Source organism: Ambystoma mexicanum, chromosome 2p (assembly GCF_040938575.1).
Source record: "Ambystoma mexicanum isolate Mex_15411 chromosome 2p, UKY_AmexF1_1, whole genome shotgun sequence".
NCBI lineage: Eukaryota > Metazoa > Chordata > Amphibia > Caudata > Ambystomatidae > Ambystoma > Ambystoma mexicanum.
Genome location: NC_090923.1, coordinates 905,460,116 through 905,477,538, shown reverse-complemented (window position 1 = coordinate 905,477,538; position 17,423 = coordinate 905,460,116). Strand labels below are relative to the sequence as shown.

General features: G+C 49.4%; 1 protein-coding gene across 1 annotated transcript in view; it reads right to left on the bottom strand.

Moving 5' to 3' along the window:
• The window catches only part of TBCB (tubulin folding cofactor B), a 290,333-nt gene that overhangs the window by 36,203 nt on the left and 236,707 nt on the right, over positions 1–17,423 (bottom strand). Inside the window, exon 5 of the mRNA XM_069644621.1 lies at positions 14,634–14,706. Coding sequence (XP_069500722.1) covers positions 14,634–14,706 — 73 coding nt within the window. The remainder of the gene's footprint in view (positions 1–14,633; positions 14,707–17,423) is intronic.

Here is a 17,423-nt window from a genome sequence, read left to right as displayed (position 1 = left end):
CCAGTGAGGGAGGATCACCTGGATGGGGGCCCTCAGGGAGTAGGAGTGGCACATTCGATGGGTGAGACGTAGTATCCCCCCTCTTCAATACCGTTTCCCCATCCTACCATGTAGGACATTCAAAACCACCCCCCCCCCCTTTTCCAACACAAATACTTTCTTCGCACAACACACCAGAGAATGGACTAACCACAGCCGTTTACCTGACATGCCCCAATACAAGGGTCGGGCAAAGTCAGGCAATTGATCAGAATCACACACACACACACACACACACACCCGACAGCCCTTTCCCTTCCCTGCAGGGATAAAAGGTGGAGCAAGAGAGCACAGTACGAGCATGTCAGACCGCATGACGAAACAGCTATCCAGACCCAGCAGTTCAAGAGGAGGAGAAAAGCAGCAAACATCGAGAGGCTGACGAGAAGAGATACCACCTTGACCTTTTTGACAAAACCCTGCAAAACCTCTGCAGAAGGAATCGCAAGACCAAAGACAATAGCCCAAGTATGTTGCAGCAGATGTCAAAGGTACATGCAGCGTATCGACGCTGATAAGCCGGAGCGAGGGAGTCTCCTGCTACCGTGGTACCAGCCTTGACTCCAGCTACAAGAAAAGCCAAGTGGTTCATCAGAGCGAGAATCGATAAGAACTGGGCTGTGGTGAATGAAAGTCGCAAAAAGTAAGATAAGTTCAAAGAACTGTAAAATTGTTTACGCAAGACCAGCAGCAGAAGGGGACCGGCACCACGTGGGTCCTGCTCCGGGAAACTCTGGTCGATCCCAGTCTGAGTAAAACTACATATACCAGAAGGTCATAGGAGAGCCGTCAAGATAGGTCAAAGTGGTCATACAGGAGTACAAGCAAAATCCCTGTACAGTCGTAAGCAAACCAAGTGAATCCCGCCACATGAGAAAGCAAGGGAAGTGAATCCTGTAAACATTAACGGCAAATATGAATGTGAAGTTGGCAAGAGTGAACCCGGAAGAGGGATGCTGACGAGATGGGGCAAAGTCTAATGTCCCAGGAAACAGTGTGTTGACAAAGGTGAACCCGGCCAAGCGATGTCCACTAGAACGGTTTAAAAAGACATTAAGATCTATAAGTGAAAGGACAAGCCATAGTGAACCCGGAGGAGGGAGGCAGAAAATAAAGAGGGGTCAGCGACCGGAAGAGGGAGACCCCAAGGGTGAAGAATCCTCACCATGAGTAAAACGAGGAAACAAACTTTCATTTTGTTGAAGGAACTTTTGTTCGTTATTGAATATGTCAGGCCCCCGAAGGCAAGAGACATTCAGGAGAAACCAGACTCGGCCATCAACGGTCCTGACAGCTGCAAGTGGAACTGTCGCCTCATGCTAGGAAAGCGCAAGTGTGTGTTGCAAGATTCCATTTTACCCAGTGCTCAAAATGTTGGGAACGGAGATCCAAGTTATTGCATCCTGATATATTATTTGTGAATACTTTTTCTTTTCTTGGAAACCATCCCACACCCTTTTTGTATTAGTTGTAAGGTTTGGCAATAGGTTTCTTAGTATAGGCCCTTTTTATTTGATACGCTGCCACTAGGACTGCCTTATTTTCATTTGATGGTCAACGCTTGCTCCCATCATAGATTTAGATTAGGTGTTTTCCCAACCTGCATACAGTTTACACCCTTGAACTGTTATCACTTGAGTCTGTCTTTACTGTTGCCACCATGAGCTCCTTACAGCCCCCATTCCTGTTCCGTATCCACATCGTTTGTTGGTCTGATTTCTCCCCGAGGTGGTCTCCCCTTCGTTGGAGCCCTGAGCCTCGTGACAATATTTTACATTTTTCTCTCTGACTTGTGAGCCCTGCCAACTTCAGCCTTTCAACTTCCTTAACCTCTTAAGTGCCAAGGGCGAGGTATCTCATCCTTGGGATTACCTCCCTGTTGCCAAGGACGAGATACCTCGTCCTTTTAGGCACTCTGTTGTGGGCGATCCCTGCAAAGCAGGGATTGCACAAAACTGTAATCCTACGCCCGGGCTATGTGACATTTGTGATGTCATCTTTGATGTCCTGGGTTTTAGTCTTAGCAGTGCACGGTGGTGGCGCGAGTTATGGTTGCTTAGCTTACCATAACTGGCGATTTTTCAAGGGTTTTTCGGTTTTACTTGGAACCATAACGTCCCTTTGACAAAGGTTTTTCACTGAATTTCATAGGTTTTTAGTAGCGCAACTTAAAAAAAAATGTTACAGGGACGTTATGGTTAACTAAATTTTAAAGGGTTTTATTAGTGCAATGTCACCATAACATCCTTTTCAATAGATGAAGACCACTAACATCTTATGTCCTCAAAGTGGGAACGCCGGGTGGTAAAAAAAAACCAAGATTAAATCTTTTACCAAGATGGCCACCATGGAAAGGGAAGGCGGGGTGTATAAAGAACACAACAGGGCATGAGCGGGGGGTGGGGGGGGGGAACAGGGGAGACACATGGGCATGAGCGGGGGGTGAGAGGGAACAGGGTACAAACGGGGCATGAGCAGGGGGTGGGCGGAAAAGGAAGGAAACACGGGGCATGAGCGGTGGTGGGGGGAACACGAGAGAGACGCGGGGCATGAGCAGCGGGTGTGGAGGAACATGAGGGAGACACGGGGCATGAGCGGGGGGGTTCAGGGCACACGACATGAGCGGGGGTGGGGAAAAGGAGAGAGACAAGGGGCATGAGCGGGGGTGGGGGGAACACGAGGGAGACACGGGGCATGAGCGGGGGGGTGGGGGGTAACACGAGGGAAACACGGGGCATGAGCGGGGGATGGGGAACACGAGGGAGACACGGGGCATGAGCGGGGGTGGGGGAACAGGAGAGACACGGGGCATGAGCGGAGGAGTGGGGGGCAACAGGAGAGAGACACGGGGCATGAGCGGGGGAGTGGGGGGCAACAGGAGAGAGACACGGGGCATGAGCGGGGGAGTGGGGGGCAACAGGAGAGACAGAGCATGAGCGGGGGCAACAGGAGAGAGACACGGGGCAAGAGCGGGGGTGGGCGAGAGGGGGCAAGAGCGGGGGTGGGCGGGAGGGGGCAAGAGCGGGGGTGGGCGGGAGGGGGCAAGAGCAGGGGTGGGCGGGAGGGGGAAAGAGACACTGGGCAAGACAAGAGCAGGGGTGGGCGGGAGGGGGAAAGAGACACTGGGCAAGACAAGAGCAGGGGTGGGCGGGGGTGGGAAAGAGTGGAGGTGGGCGGGAGGGGGAAAGAGCGGGGGTGGGCGGGAGGTGGAAAGAGCGGGGGTGGGCTGGAGGGGGAAAGAGCGGGGGTGGGCTGGAGGGGGAAGAGCGGGGGTGGGCTGGAGGGGGAAAGAAACACGGGGCAAGAGCGGGGGTGGGCGGGAGGGGGAAAGAGACACGGGGCAAGGGCGGGAAAGACACAGACATGAGCGGGGGGTGGGCGGGAGGGGAGAGGCACGGACATGAGCGGGGGTCGGAGAGACACGGGGCATGAGCGGGGGGCGGGTGGTAGAGACGAGCGGGGCATGAGCGGGAGGTGGGCGGGAGGGAGAAAGACACACGGACATGAGAGGGGGGGTGGGCGGGAGGGAGAAAGACACATGGACATGAGCGGGGGGTGGGCGGGAGGGAGTAAGACTGTGTGCAGGCGGCAGATCCCGCTCCTCGGCCCTCTGCAGGCCACCGTGTGCCGAGAAAAGGGAAGACACGGACCATGAGTGGGGGTGAAAAGAAGGACACACGGGGCATGAGCGGTGTGGGTGTGTGTGTTTTTATATAATACATTACTCACCGTAATCGTATTTCTGATGCTTGTATCTGCTTAGATTCACATGCTGTGCATAGGCCGACATCTAGTGGAAGCTGCGGAGTATTACAGTTTGTTTTTCGAAACTCGAAAATGGGCGTCGGCACAGGGCGTGCCAGTAATACTATCCCTAGTGTGATGTCCACTGTACCCAAGATCCCTCACGCGTCTAGGATCCTCAGATTGTATTTTTTCTAACATGAGGTAGCATGAGGAGTAGCGCGAGTACAGATATTCCAAGCAGATAGAAAGGTAAGACTACAAGCAACCATGCGCCTTCTCTCAGAGGGGAGGAAGGGTGGGTCGCATGTGAATCTAAGCAGATACAAACATCAGAAATACGATTACGGTGAGTAATGTATCCCTTCTGAGGCTTGTGGAATCTGCTTAGATCACATGCTGTGCATAGATTAGCGAGCAGTACCTGAAGGAGGTGGGATGTGAGAAGGGTCATGAGCAAATAAGTGTCTTAGAACCGCTTGTCCCACTTGTGTATCTGCCTTGGAATGGGTGTCAATGCAGTAATGCTGAGTAAAAGTGTGAATAGAGCTCCAAGTAGCTGCTTTGCAAATGGTGTCAAGGGGTACATTTGCAATGAAAGCCAGAGTGGCCCCAATGCCTGTAGTAGAGTGGGCTCTTGGCGTGAAAGGCAGAGTTCTTTCAGAGAGTGAGTAACACAGCTGGATACAGTTAATAATCCACTTCGAGATGGCACCTTTAGAGACGCGATCCCCTCTCTGCCTGTAGCTGCGGAGACAAACAGTTGATCTGTTTTCCTTAGCGGTCTGGTTTTATTTACATAGTAGAGGACCGCCCTACGTACATCTAGGGTGTGTAGTTTCACCTCAGCCGAGCTTTGAGGGTCCTGGAAGAAAGCCGGAAGCTCGATGGACTGGTTTATGTGGAATTTAGATATAAACTTAGGTGAGAACCTAGGGTGTGTGCGTAAAACCAGTTTGTCTTTATGGACAGTAAAGAAGGGATCCTGCACTGACAGAGCCTGAATTTGACTGACCCTTCTTATAGAAGTAATAGCTACTAAGAAGGCCGTTTTATAAGTCAGGTGTTTGAGACTGCTTTTATGATGGGCTCGAAAGGGGGTCCCATGAGCTTAGATAGCACCACATTAAGGTCCCACCCTGGTGGTGGGTTCGAAATAGGAGGGTGAAGTCTCTTTACTCCTTCCATGAAGGCTTTAACTACTGGTACTTTCCACCACGAGACCTTGTTATGGGAAGTGGTGTATGCCGACAGGGCTGCCAGGTGTACTTTCAGTGAGTTAAAAACCAATCCTGCGTCTAGCAGGTGGAGCATGTATGTAACAATAGTGGAAGGAGTGCAATCAACTGGGTTGATTTGTCTACTCTGACACCAGATAACGAATCTCTTCCACTTGTCAAAGTAACAGTGCCTTGTGTTTGGTTTCCTAGATTCCTTTAGGATGTCCATACACCTCTGTGGTAAATTGAGATGTCCAAACTCATGACCTCAGGAGCCATGCTGCCAGGTTCATTGAGTTGGATTGCTGATGCACTGTTTGACCTTGGTGCTGGGACAGTAGGTTGTACCAGGCTGGAAGTTTGATGGGCTCGCACACCGCCATCCTGCGTAGGTGTGGGAACCACAGTTGTCTTGCCCACATGGGAGCAACTAGGACGAGCGTCATCGACTCGCTGTTCATCTTGTTCACCACCTTCCTGATGAGAAGAGTTGGTGGAAAAGCGTACGCAAACATCCCTGACCAGTTCATCCACAGGGCGTTCCCCTGGGAGTCTGGTTGGGGGAACCTGGATGCAAACCCTGGGCATTGTCTGTTTTCGCTTGTGGCGAATAAGTCTATAGTGGGGAAACCCCACTGAAAGAAGATATTTTCTACGACCTCTCTGTGTAGAACCCATTCGTGTTCCTCTGGGAGGGAGTCTCTGCTCAGAGCATCCGCTAGGGAATTGAGCTCCCCTGGAACATGTTGTGATGACAGGAAGATGTTCCGTCTGAGTGCCCATATCCAGATTTTCTGGGCAACCTGGACAGATTTGGCGAACGAGTCCCTCCTTGCTTGTTCAGGTAGAACATGGCTGTTGTGCTGTCCGTCCGGATTTGCACCGACAGGTTTAGTAGGTGGGGCTCGAACGCTTGAAGCGCTCTGAATACTGCCAGAAGCTCTAGCAGGTTGATGTGGTTCTTGGCCACTGAGGGAGACCAGAGACCCTGTGCTGTGTGGTGGAGATGGTGAGCTCCCCACCCCGTCAGACATGCATCGGTAGTGACTACTGCCTGTACTTCGGGATCGTAAAAGGGTTTTCCCTGTGCAAGATTCTCTCTTGTCCACCAGTGAAGGCTTTGTACTAGTGTTGGCGAAACGACCACTAGATCGTCCCACTGACCACTTGCCTGAGACCACTGTTTCGCCAACCATTCCTGCATGGGACACATGCCCAGGCACGCGTGGGGTCCAGGTAAATGCATGACGCCATCATGCCCAGTAAACGCATTGCTTTGCGTACCGTTATTTGGTGACCGGACTGATATTGCGGAATTTGCAGTAGTATATTCCGAATTCTTTCCTCTGAAGGAAAGGTCAACCCCTCTTGAGTATCTAGGATTGCTCCTAGGAATTGTTTGGAGGTGCTTGGCACCAGGCTTGACTTTTTCTCGTTGATTGAGAAGCCTAATTCGTGGAGGAGGTCGATAGTCCTTTGAATGTTTGTCCTGCAAATTACTGGGGTTTCCCCAGTTATGAGCCAGTCGTCCAGATAAGGGTACACCGGGATTGCCTCCCTGCGTAGGTGTGCAGCCGCCACCGCCAGAACCTTGGTGAATACCCTTGGTGCCGAAGCTATCCCGAAGGGCAGTACCTTGAATTGGTAGTGCCGACTGTCCACCTTGAAGCGCAAGTACCTTCTGTGCGCTGGGAACATGGAAATATGAAAATAGGCATCTTTCATATCCAAGGTTGCCATGTAATCCCCCTTTTTTTAGGAGGGGGATTACCTCTTGTAGCGTAGTCATACGAAACTTTGGAGGCTTGACATACTTGTTGGCAGGCCATAAGTCCAATAGTGGGCGCATTGTCAAATCTTTTTTTGGCACAAGGAAGTAAGTTGAATAAATACCCTTGTTTACCTGGTGTCCCGGGACGAATTCTATCGCGTCCTTTTCTAGCAGAATGGCGATCTCCTCGAGGAGAATCTTCTGATGTTCTAAAGAGTGTACTCTTTGTCGTGGAGGATGGTTCCAGGGACGCTGCAGTAGTTCTATACAGTACCCTGTGGATACTGTTGACAGCACCCATCTGTCTGATGTGATCCCTTCCCAAGCCTGGGTGAAGTTGGAAATGCGTCCCCCTATTGGGGTTGTGTGAGAAGGGACCCTAAACGGAGCGTCACTGCTTTGGTGGAGGCGTGCCGCCTCTCTTGCTGGGGCTGCCTCTGCCTTTACCACGTCTCCTATTACCCCTGCCGTAACCCTGGTTAGACTGTTGGCTGTTCCACTGTGTACCCTGCCCCTGGGAATAGTTAGATCCTCTCTGGGAATTTTGGCCGCGTGGGCGACGAAAATTACTATTCCCTCTCTGGTTAGGGGGTTTATTGGTTAACTGGCCAAGGGACTTCAGTGTCTCGTATTCGTCCTTGGCATTCTTCAGTGCGTCCTCGACCGCCTTACCAAACAGATCGGCTTCCACCGGTTTGTCCAACAATGATGCCTGTGTTTCTGCCTTAAAACCAGACTGCCGTAACCACGCATGTCTCTTGATAACAGTGCCTTCTGCTATCAATCTGCCTGCGTTGTCCGCGGCGTCAAAGGTTGCTTTTAAAATGCAACCAGACACGGCTCTACCCTCTGCGGAAATCCGAGCTAACTGGCCCTGTAAGGGTTCCGGAACAGAGGCTATGAGTGCAGCGACTTCTTCCCACTGATGGCAGTTGTAACTGGCCAACAGGGTGGTGGAGTTTGCAATCCTTGCCTGATAGGCGGACGTTGAGGCTACTTTCCTGCCGAAACCATATAGTTTTTTGTTCTCCTTGTCTGGGGGAGCTTCGGACGATGACAAGGGTGTTCCAGCCCTCTTACGAGTGTTAGTGACAACTAGGGAGTCTGGCTTCAGATGTCCTCTTATATAGAGAGGGTCAGACTGGGCTGCCCTGAAAAGTTTTTCAACTCTGGGATTGACTGCTCTGGTGAGGTTCGGGTTCACCAGGGACGGGTCTATTCTTCGCTGAATAGACTCGAGGATGGGGATGGTCTGGGCAACAGGCCTCCTTTCTCCTACTAACTCCTCGGCGAAGTCCCTCTCCTCCTGGACACCGTGGGTGTCAATATGGAAATGTTCTGCTGCACGTGCGAGAACCTCGTTCAGGAGGGGTTGGTTATCGACAGGGGAGTCGGTAACCGGGGCTTCCTTTTCTACCGGGGAATCTACCCTGTAGGTTTCGGGGTCTTCCTCCTCCTCTTCTTGGTCCTCATCGTCCCCATAGTAGCCCGTCCCGATTTGCTCTTCTACCATGCCAAAATCTTGGTCCTCACCAAAGGAAGTCTCTCCTTGATATAGTGAGTATGGTCGTGAGTATGGTTGTACCTCAAAGGGGTCTGTAGACCTCATCGGTGTCTCAAACCGGGGCTTCTTACTCGGGGGGGATAGGATCATTAGAGCCTGAGGGTGTAGCCCCTTGTGGATCATATGAAAGGAAATGGTCTGGATTTTTATCGTAAAAGTCTGCCAAGGAAGACATCCTTGACATGACCCTATCTATGTCATCACTGGACCATTTTTTGGAACTGGGAATGACTCAAAGTTTTGGAGATTTATCTTGAGTAGATTTGCTCTTTGAAATATCAGCAGACCTGGTCTTGTCTGCCTGTTTAGGAGGAGTGGAGTGTTTTACAGGTGTGGAAGGGTGCAGAGGCTGCTTCTTCTGCTGTTTTCCCCCCTCCCCGTGAGTGGAAAAGTGTTTTCCCTGTCCCTTTGTGGCTCCAGAGGTTTTCAACGCCTGGCGTCGAGGATCGGGGGTAGAGTCCGTGTCCTTCGAACGTGGGGCCGTGCTGATCTTGTCTGCGGGCTCCGACTCCTGGAGTGCGGCCTGGGGGTGGAAGTCGTCTTCGTCTTCCGACGATCGAACTTCCGTTAGCCAGGGAGCAAGGCACTCTTGGCAAGAGTGGATGATTGCCTGGAGTCATGCGGCGATCTCGATCTCGAACGCCCAGAGGACACCGATTCGGACCATTCTGTTTGTGCCTCTTTCCGAGCACTCGACGTTGTCGAGTCTCGGTTGGACTTTGTGTGTTTAGTGTGGGTGGTGTGTGAAGCGCCTGTGTCGCCGGGGGTCTTCCCCACAGCCGCCCTGTCGGGCGACCTTCCGAGGTCGGGGACCTGCGCTTGGCTGTCTTTCGACGCCGTAATGCCCTCGCCGTCCGAAAGCACAGCGTCGCTGCCATCGCTGAAGGCACCCTCCGCTGCCATGGCCGCCTGCCTGGCGTGGTGGGCCCAGCGCTTCGTTGAACGGTCCTTAAGTGTCTTAGGTTTAAACCTACTACACGCTCTGCAGTTCGCTTCGGGGTGGTCCCTCGGCAAGCAGAGATTGCACGTGGCGTGCCTGTCGACCCAAGGGTATTTGCGATTGCACCTTGAGGCAGCGGGCTGTTAAGTGTAGGAAATGTATAAGGTGTACCTATATACCAAGAGTGTAGAGTATGTCCAACCCCCCACTCTCCCTACTTGCAGGGCCGAGGCCAGAGGCCTTCCAAGGCCCAGGCCGAGGCCAGAGGATGCCCAAATCCATCGTGCAGCAGCCGACGGTTGATTTCTTCTCCAGCCGGCGTTGAGTATTGAAGTTCGACGTTGGGATGGGGAAGGATGTCAATAAATCAATATTTTAGCAAAAGTATGGCTAAGGCCAGGGGACTCCGCAAAATGCTTCCGACCAGTATGGCGGAAAAAACAATCTGAGGATCCTAGACGCGTGAGGGATCTTGGGCACAGTGGACGTCACATTAGGGATAGTATTACTGGCACGCCCTGTGTCGACGCCCATTTGAGTTTCAAAAAACAAACTGTAATACTCCGCAGCTTCCACTTGATGTCAGCCTATGCACAGCATGTGATCTAAGCAGATTCCACAAGCCTCAGCTATATATATATATATATATATATACACACACATACATACATACCACTAGCCAGCATGGATTTATTTTGGACATGAAAGGGTGGTGGGCCCTCTCCCTCCCACCCCAAGTGGAACGGGGAGGGGACCCCTTGTAGCCCTCCCTGGGACAGATTTCTGCCCCCAGGGAGGAGTACATGAGGTGGCCCCCATCCAATTGGGGGGCACCAGGAATGTGTGGGCAGGCCCCCAAAGGATGGGGCCTGCAAGGTTAGGGCCCCCTGTCGCAGATGGGTGTCCATCTGCCCCTAGGGAAAGGGCCCAAGGGTAAAAAAATAAATAAAAAAGGAAACACCATGGATGGTTGGGGGGGGGGGTGAAGGGGAGTGCTCCCCCCAGACCACCAGGGAATGGTTTTTATGGAAAGGGGGTGTCTCTCCCCCCACCCCCAAATGGAGTGTGGGGGCGCACCTCATGCAGCCCTCCCTGGGGAGGGATTTCGGCCCCTAGGAAGGGGCAAAGTGTTTTCACTGGGGGGGTGAGGTTCAGTAGACCACCAGGGTTGGCTTGCAAGGGGGTGGCATGATTGGAAAGTATGAGTGTAGATTTGTTTTTGCTGGGGTGATCGTAGGTAACAAATGTTTCTTGTTTCGTTTACAGCTTTTTCTATGCGAGCAGCTGCAACATTATACAAGCACTGTTTTTTTATTATTCTATGGTTAGGGCCCACTGTCAGTGGGGTGGGTGAGACTGGGGCTGGATTGTTGGTGGTGCGGGTGGGAATGGGCCATCTTGGTAGATATTTTGGTGGGCTGGGACACATTTGCACGGGCAGGCCACAAATTGCCCCCCATGCCAGCAGAACATTGGCGTTTCCCTGGGGGCGGATGTCTCCCATGTGGGTTGTCCATCCGCAAGCCCAGGCTGCACCTCTGGCTGTGCTACGTTGCAGATGGCACCTGCGGGGAGGAATGGGGATCCTGCCGGGGCTCACTTGAGCTGCCGCTGTGCTTAGGGTACGGTACACCTACATGTTAAATGGATGTCCAAGGCCGGGGACATCACCTCCAACCGTACTGGAGTTGTGGCTGGGCTGCATTACAGCTTTTCCCTTCGGTGAGGTATTGGCACACTGCTGGGACTCCCTGGTGGTGAGAAGCTGTAACGCAGGCCAGCCAGAGCTCCAGCAAAGTCAGCAGTAATTTCCCTGGCCTTGGGCACCCTTCTCCCATGTGGGTCTTTGACAGGGCTTGTGGGTAATACATTCTGGGGAGATATGCGCAAGTCAGACATCTTTGGATTCCCGCGGGCGTCTTCTTTTCAGAAATGCATGGGGTTCCCCGTTTTCCTTGGTGGCTTTGACACCCTAGGCCCAATACTGTAGGTTGTCTCCCCACACTCGTTGGGTGTTACCTGTGGTTTAGCCTTTTCCCTTTGCGCCCAGGTAGGTGAACCCACACATGTGAAGTACCGTTTTCATCAGGACACGTGTGGGAGTCGGGGGAATGTAGTGGAGCATTGTTTTTCTCAAAAATTCATATACGCCATTGCCGTACCAGGCCAACCATATCCACCACATACCTTTTTTTCGCTCATTTTCCTGCTTTTTCCCCAAACCATGGATTTTTCGCCAACCTAGTTGTTGCCTGACCTGTGCAAATCACCCCTTCCTAAACTTGGAATGTTGTCTACTTTTCAGAAATGTATGCTCTACTGTCCTCCAATTCGGGTTTCCTACCCTTTTCTCCCATTCCGTCCACGCATGTCCAATTGGCCAACATTTTGTTTCCACTCAACCTGTTCTTGAAAGCCAGAACATTGGGGAATTCAGCACAGCAAACCATTTGCTACCAGCTCTTACATGGAAAGAACCACAGGCTTCTTTGTACATCATTTTATTGCCATTTTCTGGAGAAAAAAAAACAACATTTTTGCCCTTTTTGGTTATTTTCCCTCAACCCCCCACCCCCCAACCCCTACAGCAACCTAGGATTCCTGGGTGGCGTTACGACCGCCTACATGTGGCAAAAAAAGGGGCAAATTTGGCCGAGATATCACATGTAACAAAAAAGTTACAAGGCATTGAATGACGACATACCGAAATCACCAAAAAAGGCCTTGACACTAGGGGGGGGAGCCCCATGGCAGTTAAAGGGTTAAGCACTTGTCTCATCTTCTTTTGTGGTCCCAAAAACTAATATCGGAACTGTGTTCTTCAAACCTTATGTTACTTTATCAATTGTATCTGAAATACTGCAGCTGTTGAAGCTAGACCAAATGGCATCCTGATAAATTTGAATGCACCTTCCGGCATTTCAAAGGATGGCAAGTGTTGACCTTCTTCTGACAAACGTACTTGATGGTAAGCAGCTGACCGGTCGATCAGAGTGAAATATTTTCTTTGCCCCAGGGAGGTCAGCACCTCGCACATGTTTGGCAAGCGGTGCTGATCAACCCAGATGCTCTTGTTTAAATCTCTCGGGTCCACACAGACCCTAAGCTTGCCATTGCCCTTGGCCACTAAAAAACTGCAGAAAGCCATTCTGCACTTTCAATATTCTGAATCACTCCCATTTGTAACATTGCATTACACTTGTGCCTTGGGCGTAGTTTTCAACTGGCTCATGTGCCTAAGTTGTCTGGTAAAAATGCTGTCCCTCAAATGTGGTGTTTTTCCTGACCTTGTTTTGAAGTTTCCATAATGCCTTGCTGAATTCATCCAATTCCCCATAGCCCTATTCCTCCAATTCTGTTAAGACCATCATAGACACTGCGCCCTTCTGGTCCTAAATTATGCGGCAGAATGTCTTTCTTATTGCAGAAAGAGTCTCCCCTTCTGTGGCCAACATTTGTTCCACCAATTCCACAAAATTAATGGTGATCCTGGTTCTGGAAAAAATTGTGATGGCGGTGCCATGCTATGTTCATTTGGAGTTACAGAATGATGGCACTGAATCAGTAAAATCAAGAGTTGGGTCTTGTACCCAATTGTGTACAATGTCACTTTAACTTGACAAGTCAATGAGCATAGAAAGCAAAGTGGCTGAACGTAAACAAAATTCTGTTAAGTGGCACACTATGATTCCGCTGCGCGCCGATGCAATGCGAGGGGAACCAAACGTGATGAACGTGCAAGGGTACTTGCGCCTGGTCCGCTCATAGTGCTGGAAGAGGGGCGTGCATATCTTACAGCGAGAGCTTTCGCAGCTCAAATAATGGAACCTTTGGGGTTACACGCCTCACCCCTGTTGGTAGCTGTCTCAATGACTGATCCCTTCTTGGGGTCCCTTCCATTGCTGCCATCCGGGATGTCCAATGGCACATGGGTTCTGGCGACAGTTTCCAGACAGGGGGAGCAGATGAAAGTACAAGCCCCCCTCACGGTCTTCCAGCTCGTCGCAATTATAACCAAGACTGAAGGGAAGGTCTTCAGAATTACTTTATTTGCAATATGCAGGCGGCTCACAATAGCACTCCAACACCAACTCTTTCCAGCCTTCTACGGCTTCCCACCTCCAACCGCCACCTTATCAAACCTCCCTCACACTCCACATTCTAGAAAACTATACATCAAAACATGGAGCTATGAATTTATCAAAATACCAACACCCAAAGCCTGGTACTGAGTTTGCGAAATGACAGCTAATCTACCATGACTACCACAATGGCAGCAGTTCGGCATTAGCAATACCTTTTAATTAGGGTGGTACTGGTCAGCGGTTATCAACAGGTCCACTTCAGGAAACGCATGCCTTATGGATCTTAACTAAAGTTGGTTTGCCTTCTATGTGGCACTGCGGACACTTTAACAGACTAATAACTTCCCTGGTACCACATGTATTAATTATATACTTTTGGGACTGGAAACTTGTGAAGACACTAGCTTGTGCATTTGCAGGGGATAAGACTCCCCTATTTCTGCTGGTTGGGGAAGATGGCAGCTTCACAGCAGCACCCTAAGGTACTACCAATGTCAGTATAGCGCCCTATGTGGAATCCCAATTATCCACGCACAATAGCTTGCACCTCCCCCACAGGCCCCCAGAAGAATCTATTGTAGCTTGTTGTACCAGATCCTTTCTGTACACGGATTGCCAAAAATCCCTCAAAAATGAGGAAAGTCTTGCAGGCTCAGTATAGGACCACTTAAGAGGAGCTATAGCCAAAGCTTGTAAGCTTCTTGAATTTGGTCACTAGAAATGTGTTCGAAGGTACTGTCGAAAAGATTTTATCTGCTGATAAGAAAAAAAGAGAACCAAGTATTCCATAGAAAGGTAAAAAGTGAAGCATTAAGCAACACAATGTTTGTCCCAAAAAGGCAACAGCAAAATGTTATTCTTAACCTAAATATAGGCAGAAAGGTAACTTGGTGTGGTGGCTGATCACAGACATAGGGTTGGTGTGAAGTGCAGAGTCCCTTTTTTTCAATTCCTAACAGGCACACCACCTTCTATGCCAACATATTTTTGGGCCCACTTGTGGTGAAAGCCATTCGGGGAAAACAGGAGAGCAGAATGCAAGTGCAAGTATGAAAGACGCCTTCAAATATAATGCACATCTATAATATGCTCAGGAATGGCCAGTTGCTACTGTAAGGCTACATCTTTTCCACAAAATTTTAGCAACAGGTATTACACCATGCCAAGATGTTGAGTATGCTCTAGACAAACACGTTTGTTTAGAAGTGTCCCAATACTGTTTGTTTAACAATGCCCATTTGATATACAGGTTTACTTTTTAAAGCTTTACCTTCCATCATTCTTTCCCAAAGGTTCATCATATCTGACACCAATCCAGTAGCCAGGTTTGAAATCCACAAGTCCTACAAAAGATAAATATTTAAAACCATGTGGTTTGTTTTAAAAGCATTTGATGTTTTGACGTGATACATTTCGCTCCAAGAATCACATTGCAGTCAAACAAGTGTTATTTCTTTGACAACTGGCCTTTTTTCCAACCCCACTCATGGCCTCCGAACCTTTAGTCCAATCACGCCCAAACCTCACTTACAACAGAAAGGTCACTAACCTAGTAAAGTAAGTTCACTGAAATTTAGGATTACGTTTGTCTTTCAAATATTTAGAAAATCTTTGATGCAAAGATTGCCCTCGGGCTGACAAATGTGAATAAAATAAATAATACATGAAAGAAGACTGATCAGCTATTAAAGGAAAGAAAGTGAATTACCTGTAACACCAATTTTGTAGCTTATTAGTAATGGCTTCAAACGTTGTGCATAATTCTACAAACTTGTGCCTGGTATGTTAACTTGTTTTTCTCAAATGTTTAAAATTGTGGTAGAAGCCTTATGAACAGGAAACTTGCAATAAACACGTCACAACAGCAGATTGTAATTTTAATCCTAACCCTTTTCAGTGAGAGCGTGACATATTTACAAATACTGTTCTACCTTATGGGGGGTGGTGAGGGGCAAAAATATTATCAAAGGCAAGTCATTATCATTGTATAGTGTTAAACTGTGGCAGAGTATCATGCTGTGTCGAAACCACCGATTGGTACTTTAACTCTCTTTCAGTGGACGAAGTTTTGAAGTGGGGGCACTGCTAAACAATAGTTCAGCTTAGAAATTGAATTGCAATCCACATAGGAAATGTTAAGCTATGCAAATTGCTCCAACAGCTGGGACCACATATGCATCACTTTGTAGACATTTTGGTAGCCTCTTGCTCCCAGAACGGATGAAACATCGCTTACCTAGTTATAGATTTGTATATTCTATTGTAGTAGTCATTTATATAGCGCCTTTTCCCATTTGTATGGCCTCAAACGCTTTGTGGTAGGAACGCCCTCAGGGACTGAAGTCCAGGTATGGGATAGTTCTAAGAGGCGGCTTAGGATGCATTGTGTATTTGTCCAATATTAGGAGTTCGGAAGGCTTCAATAGGCAACCCAAGAGACTATGCATGTGGACGGACGCTGAGGGAAGTCACTGCAGGGCGCTAGTGCAGGAGACTCGGTATGTACCCAGCTAGACCAAATTTGTCGTAGATTGTCGCTGTGTTCCAATGGCAGAGTTGTTGGAGTAAGTCTGGTGTTTCAGTGCAAAGTGGTTATGTGAGTAGTTTTTGTTACAGTCGTAGCTGCATTATAAAATCTGTGTAAGGATAGCCGTGCCTGCGGCCGATGTCCACTAAAGTGGTGCATTCATACATACCTTAAGCACAGATGGAGCTCATCTTTGATGTTGCTCTGCTGTGTCATCCGATCTTCTGTGGGGAAGAAAAAGGCAGCTACCTTCGTAGACTTTTCTATGCACTACGGACAGGTTACCCTTAAGTCTGCCAAATGCAGTGGGCTGGAAGTGCTAGAGCTTCTTCGAGGCGGGACTAAAAGGCTGCTCTAGAAGCTAGGATAATGGGAATCTGAGCACAATCAACAGGTTATCTTTATAGTCTTACTATCTATCTTCCAAGTACTACAAACGCTGGCGAAAGGATTCTTCTAGGTGCGATATCACGGATGCCTGCATATCATGCGTTACAATGGCTAACACAAGCAGTTATAACTGCAATGAAGTGTTACCAGCAGGTATATTGGAACATCTTGGGAGAGATAAACATTAGAAGACATGCTCCAAGTGTGACACGTGTGTTAACCTGCATTTGTTTTCTTCTAGTTGCAATGTCCGGTAACCTGCATATCTAGGTACAACCCCCATGTCGGTCCTTACAGTGGTTGTAAGCGTATAAGGGGGCTGGTATCAGGAACTGAGAGGTCCAGTATTAAGGCCCCGGAGCAGTGGGAAGCTATCCTGATAGGTCTTTGAGCACAGCAGGGGCAGTCGTCATACATCCTCATGGTGCACTTTGCAGTCTGTCCTTAAAGGAATTCAGGCGCATAGGGACGGAGCACCCAATGATCTTCAGAGCGATGGGGGTATCCTCATAATACATCAGTGTGAAAGGACGGGCTGGCGAGAAAGTGCTACAGCATTCCTACACCCCTTATAATCCTTCTGGAGTGTCACATTTCCTTCCCTCTAGAGTGCCTCTAGGTGCACAACCTTCAAAACCGCCAAAATTCCATCTAGGTGTGTTCCCTATCCTACCACCAAAATACATCTCGGAGCGCCACATTTCCTATCACCAAATTCAATCCAAGTATGTCACATTTCCTACTCAAACCATCTATGGGTGTCACATTTCCTACCTCCAAAACCATCTGGGTGTGACATATTTCCCAAACCCAATAATCCATCTAAGTGCGTCACGATTTCTAACCCTATAGGTGACCCAATAATCCATCTAGGTATCACATTTCCTATCCCAAGAATCCATCTAAGTGCATCACATTTCCTACCCCCGCAATCCAACTAGGCACACCTCATTTCCTACCCCCAGTAAATCCTCTAATCGAGCATTCCAAGTGCTTTGGGTAGTCCCTTCAATGTTTGATATGAGAGTGGCTACCAATACGGGCCCTATAGGTGCGTAGCCAAGGTGGGTGTAAGGATGGGAGACCTGTGCAAATTTTATGACCTGACCTGCTGTCCAGTGACTTTTCAGTGTTAACGTAGAA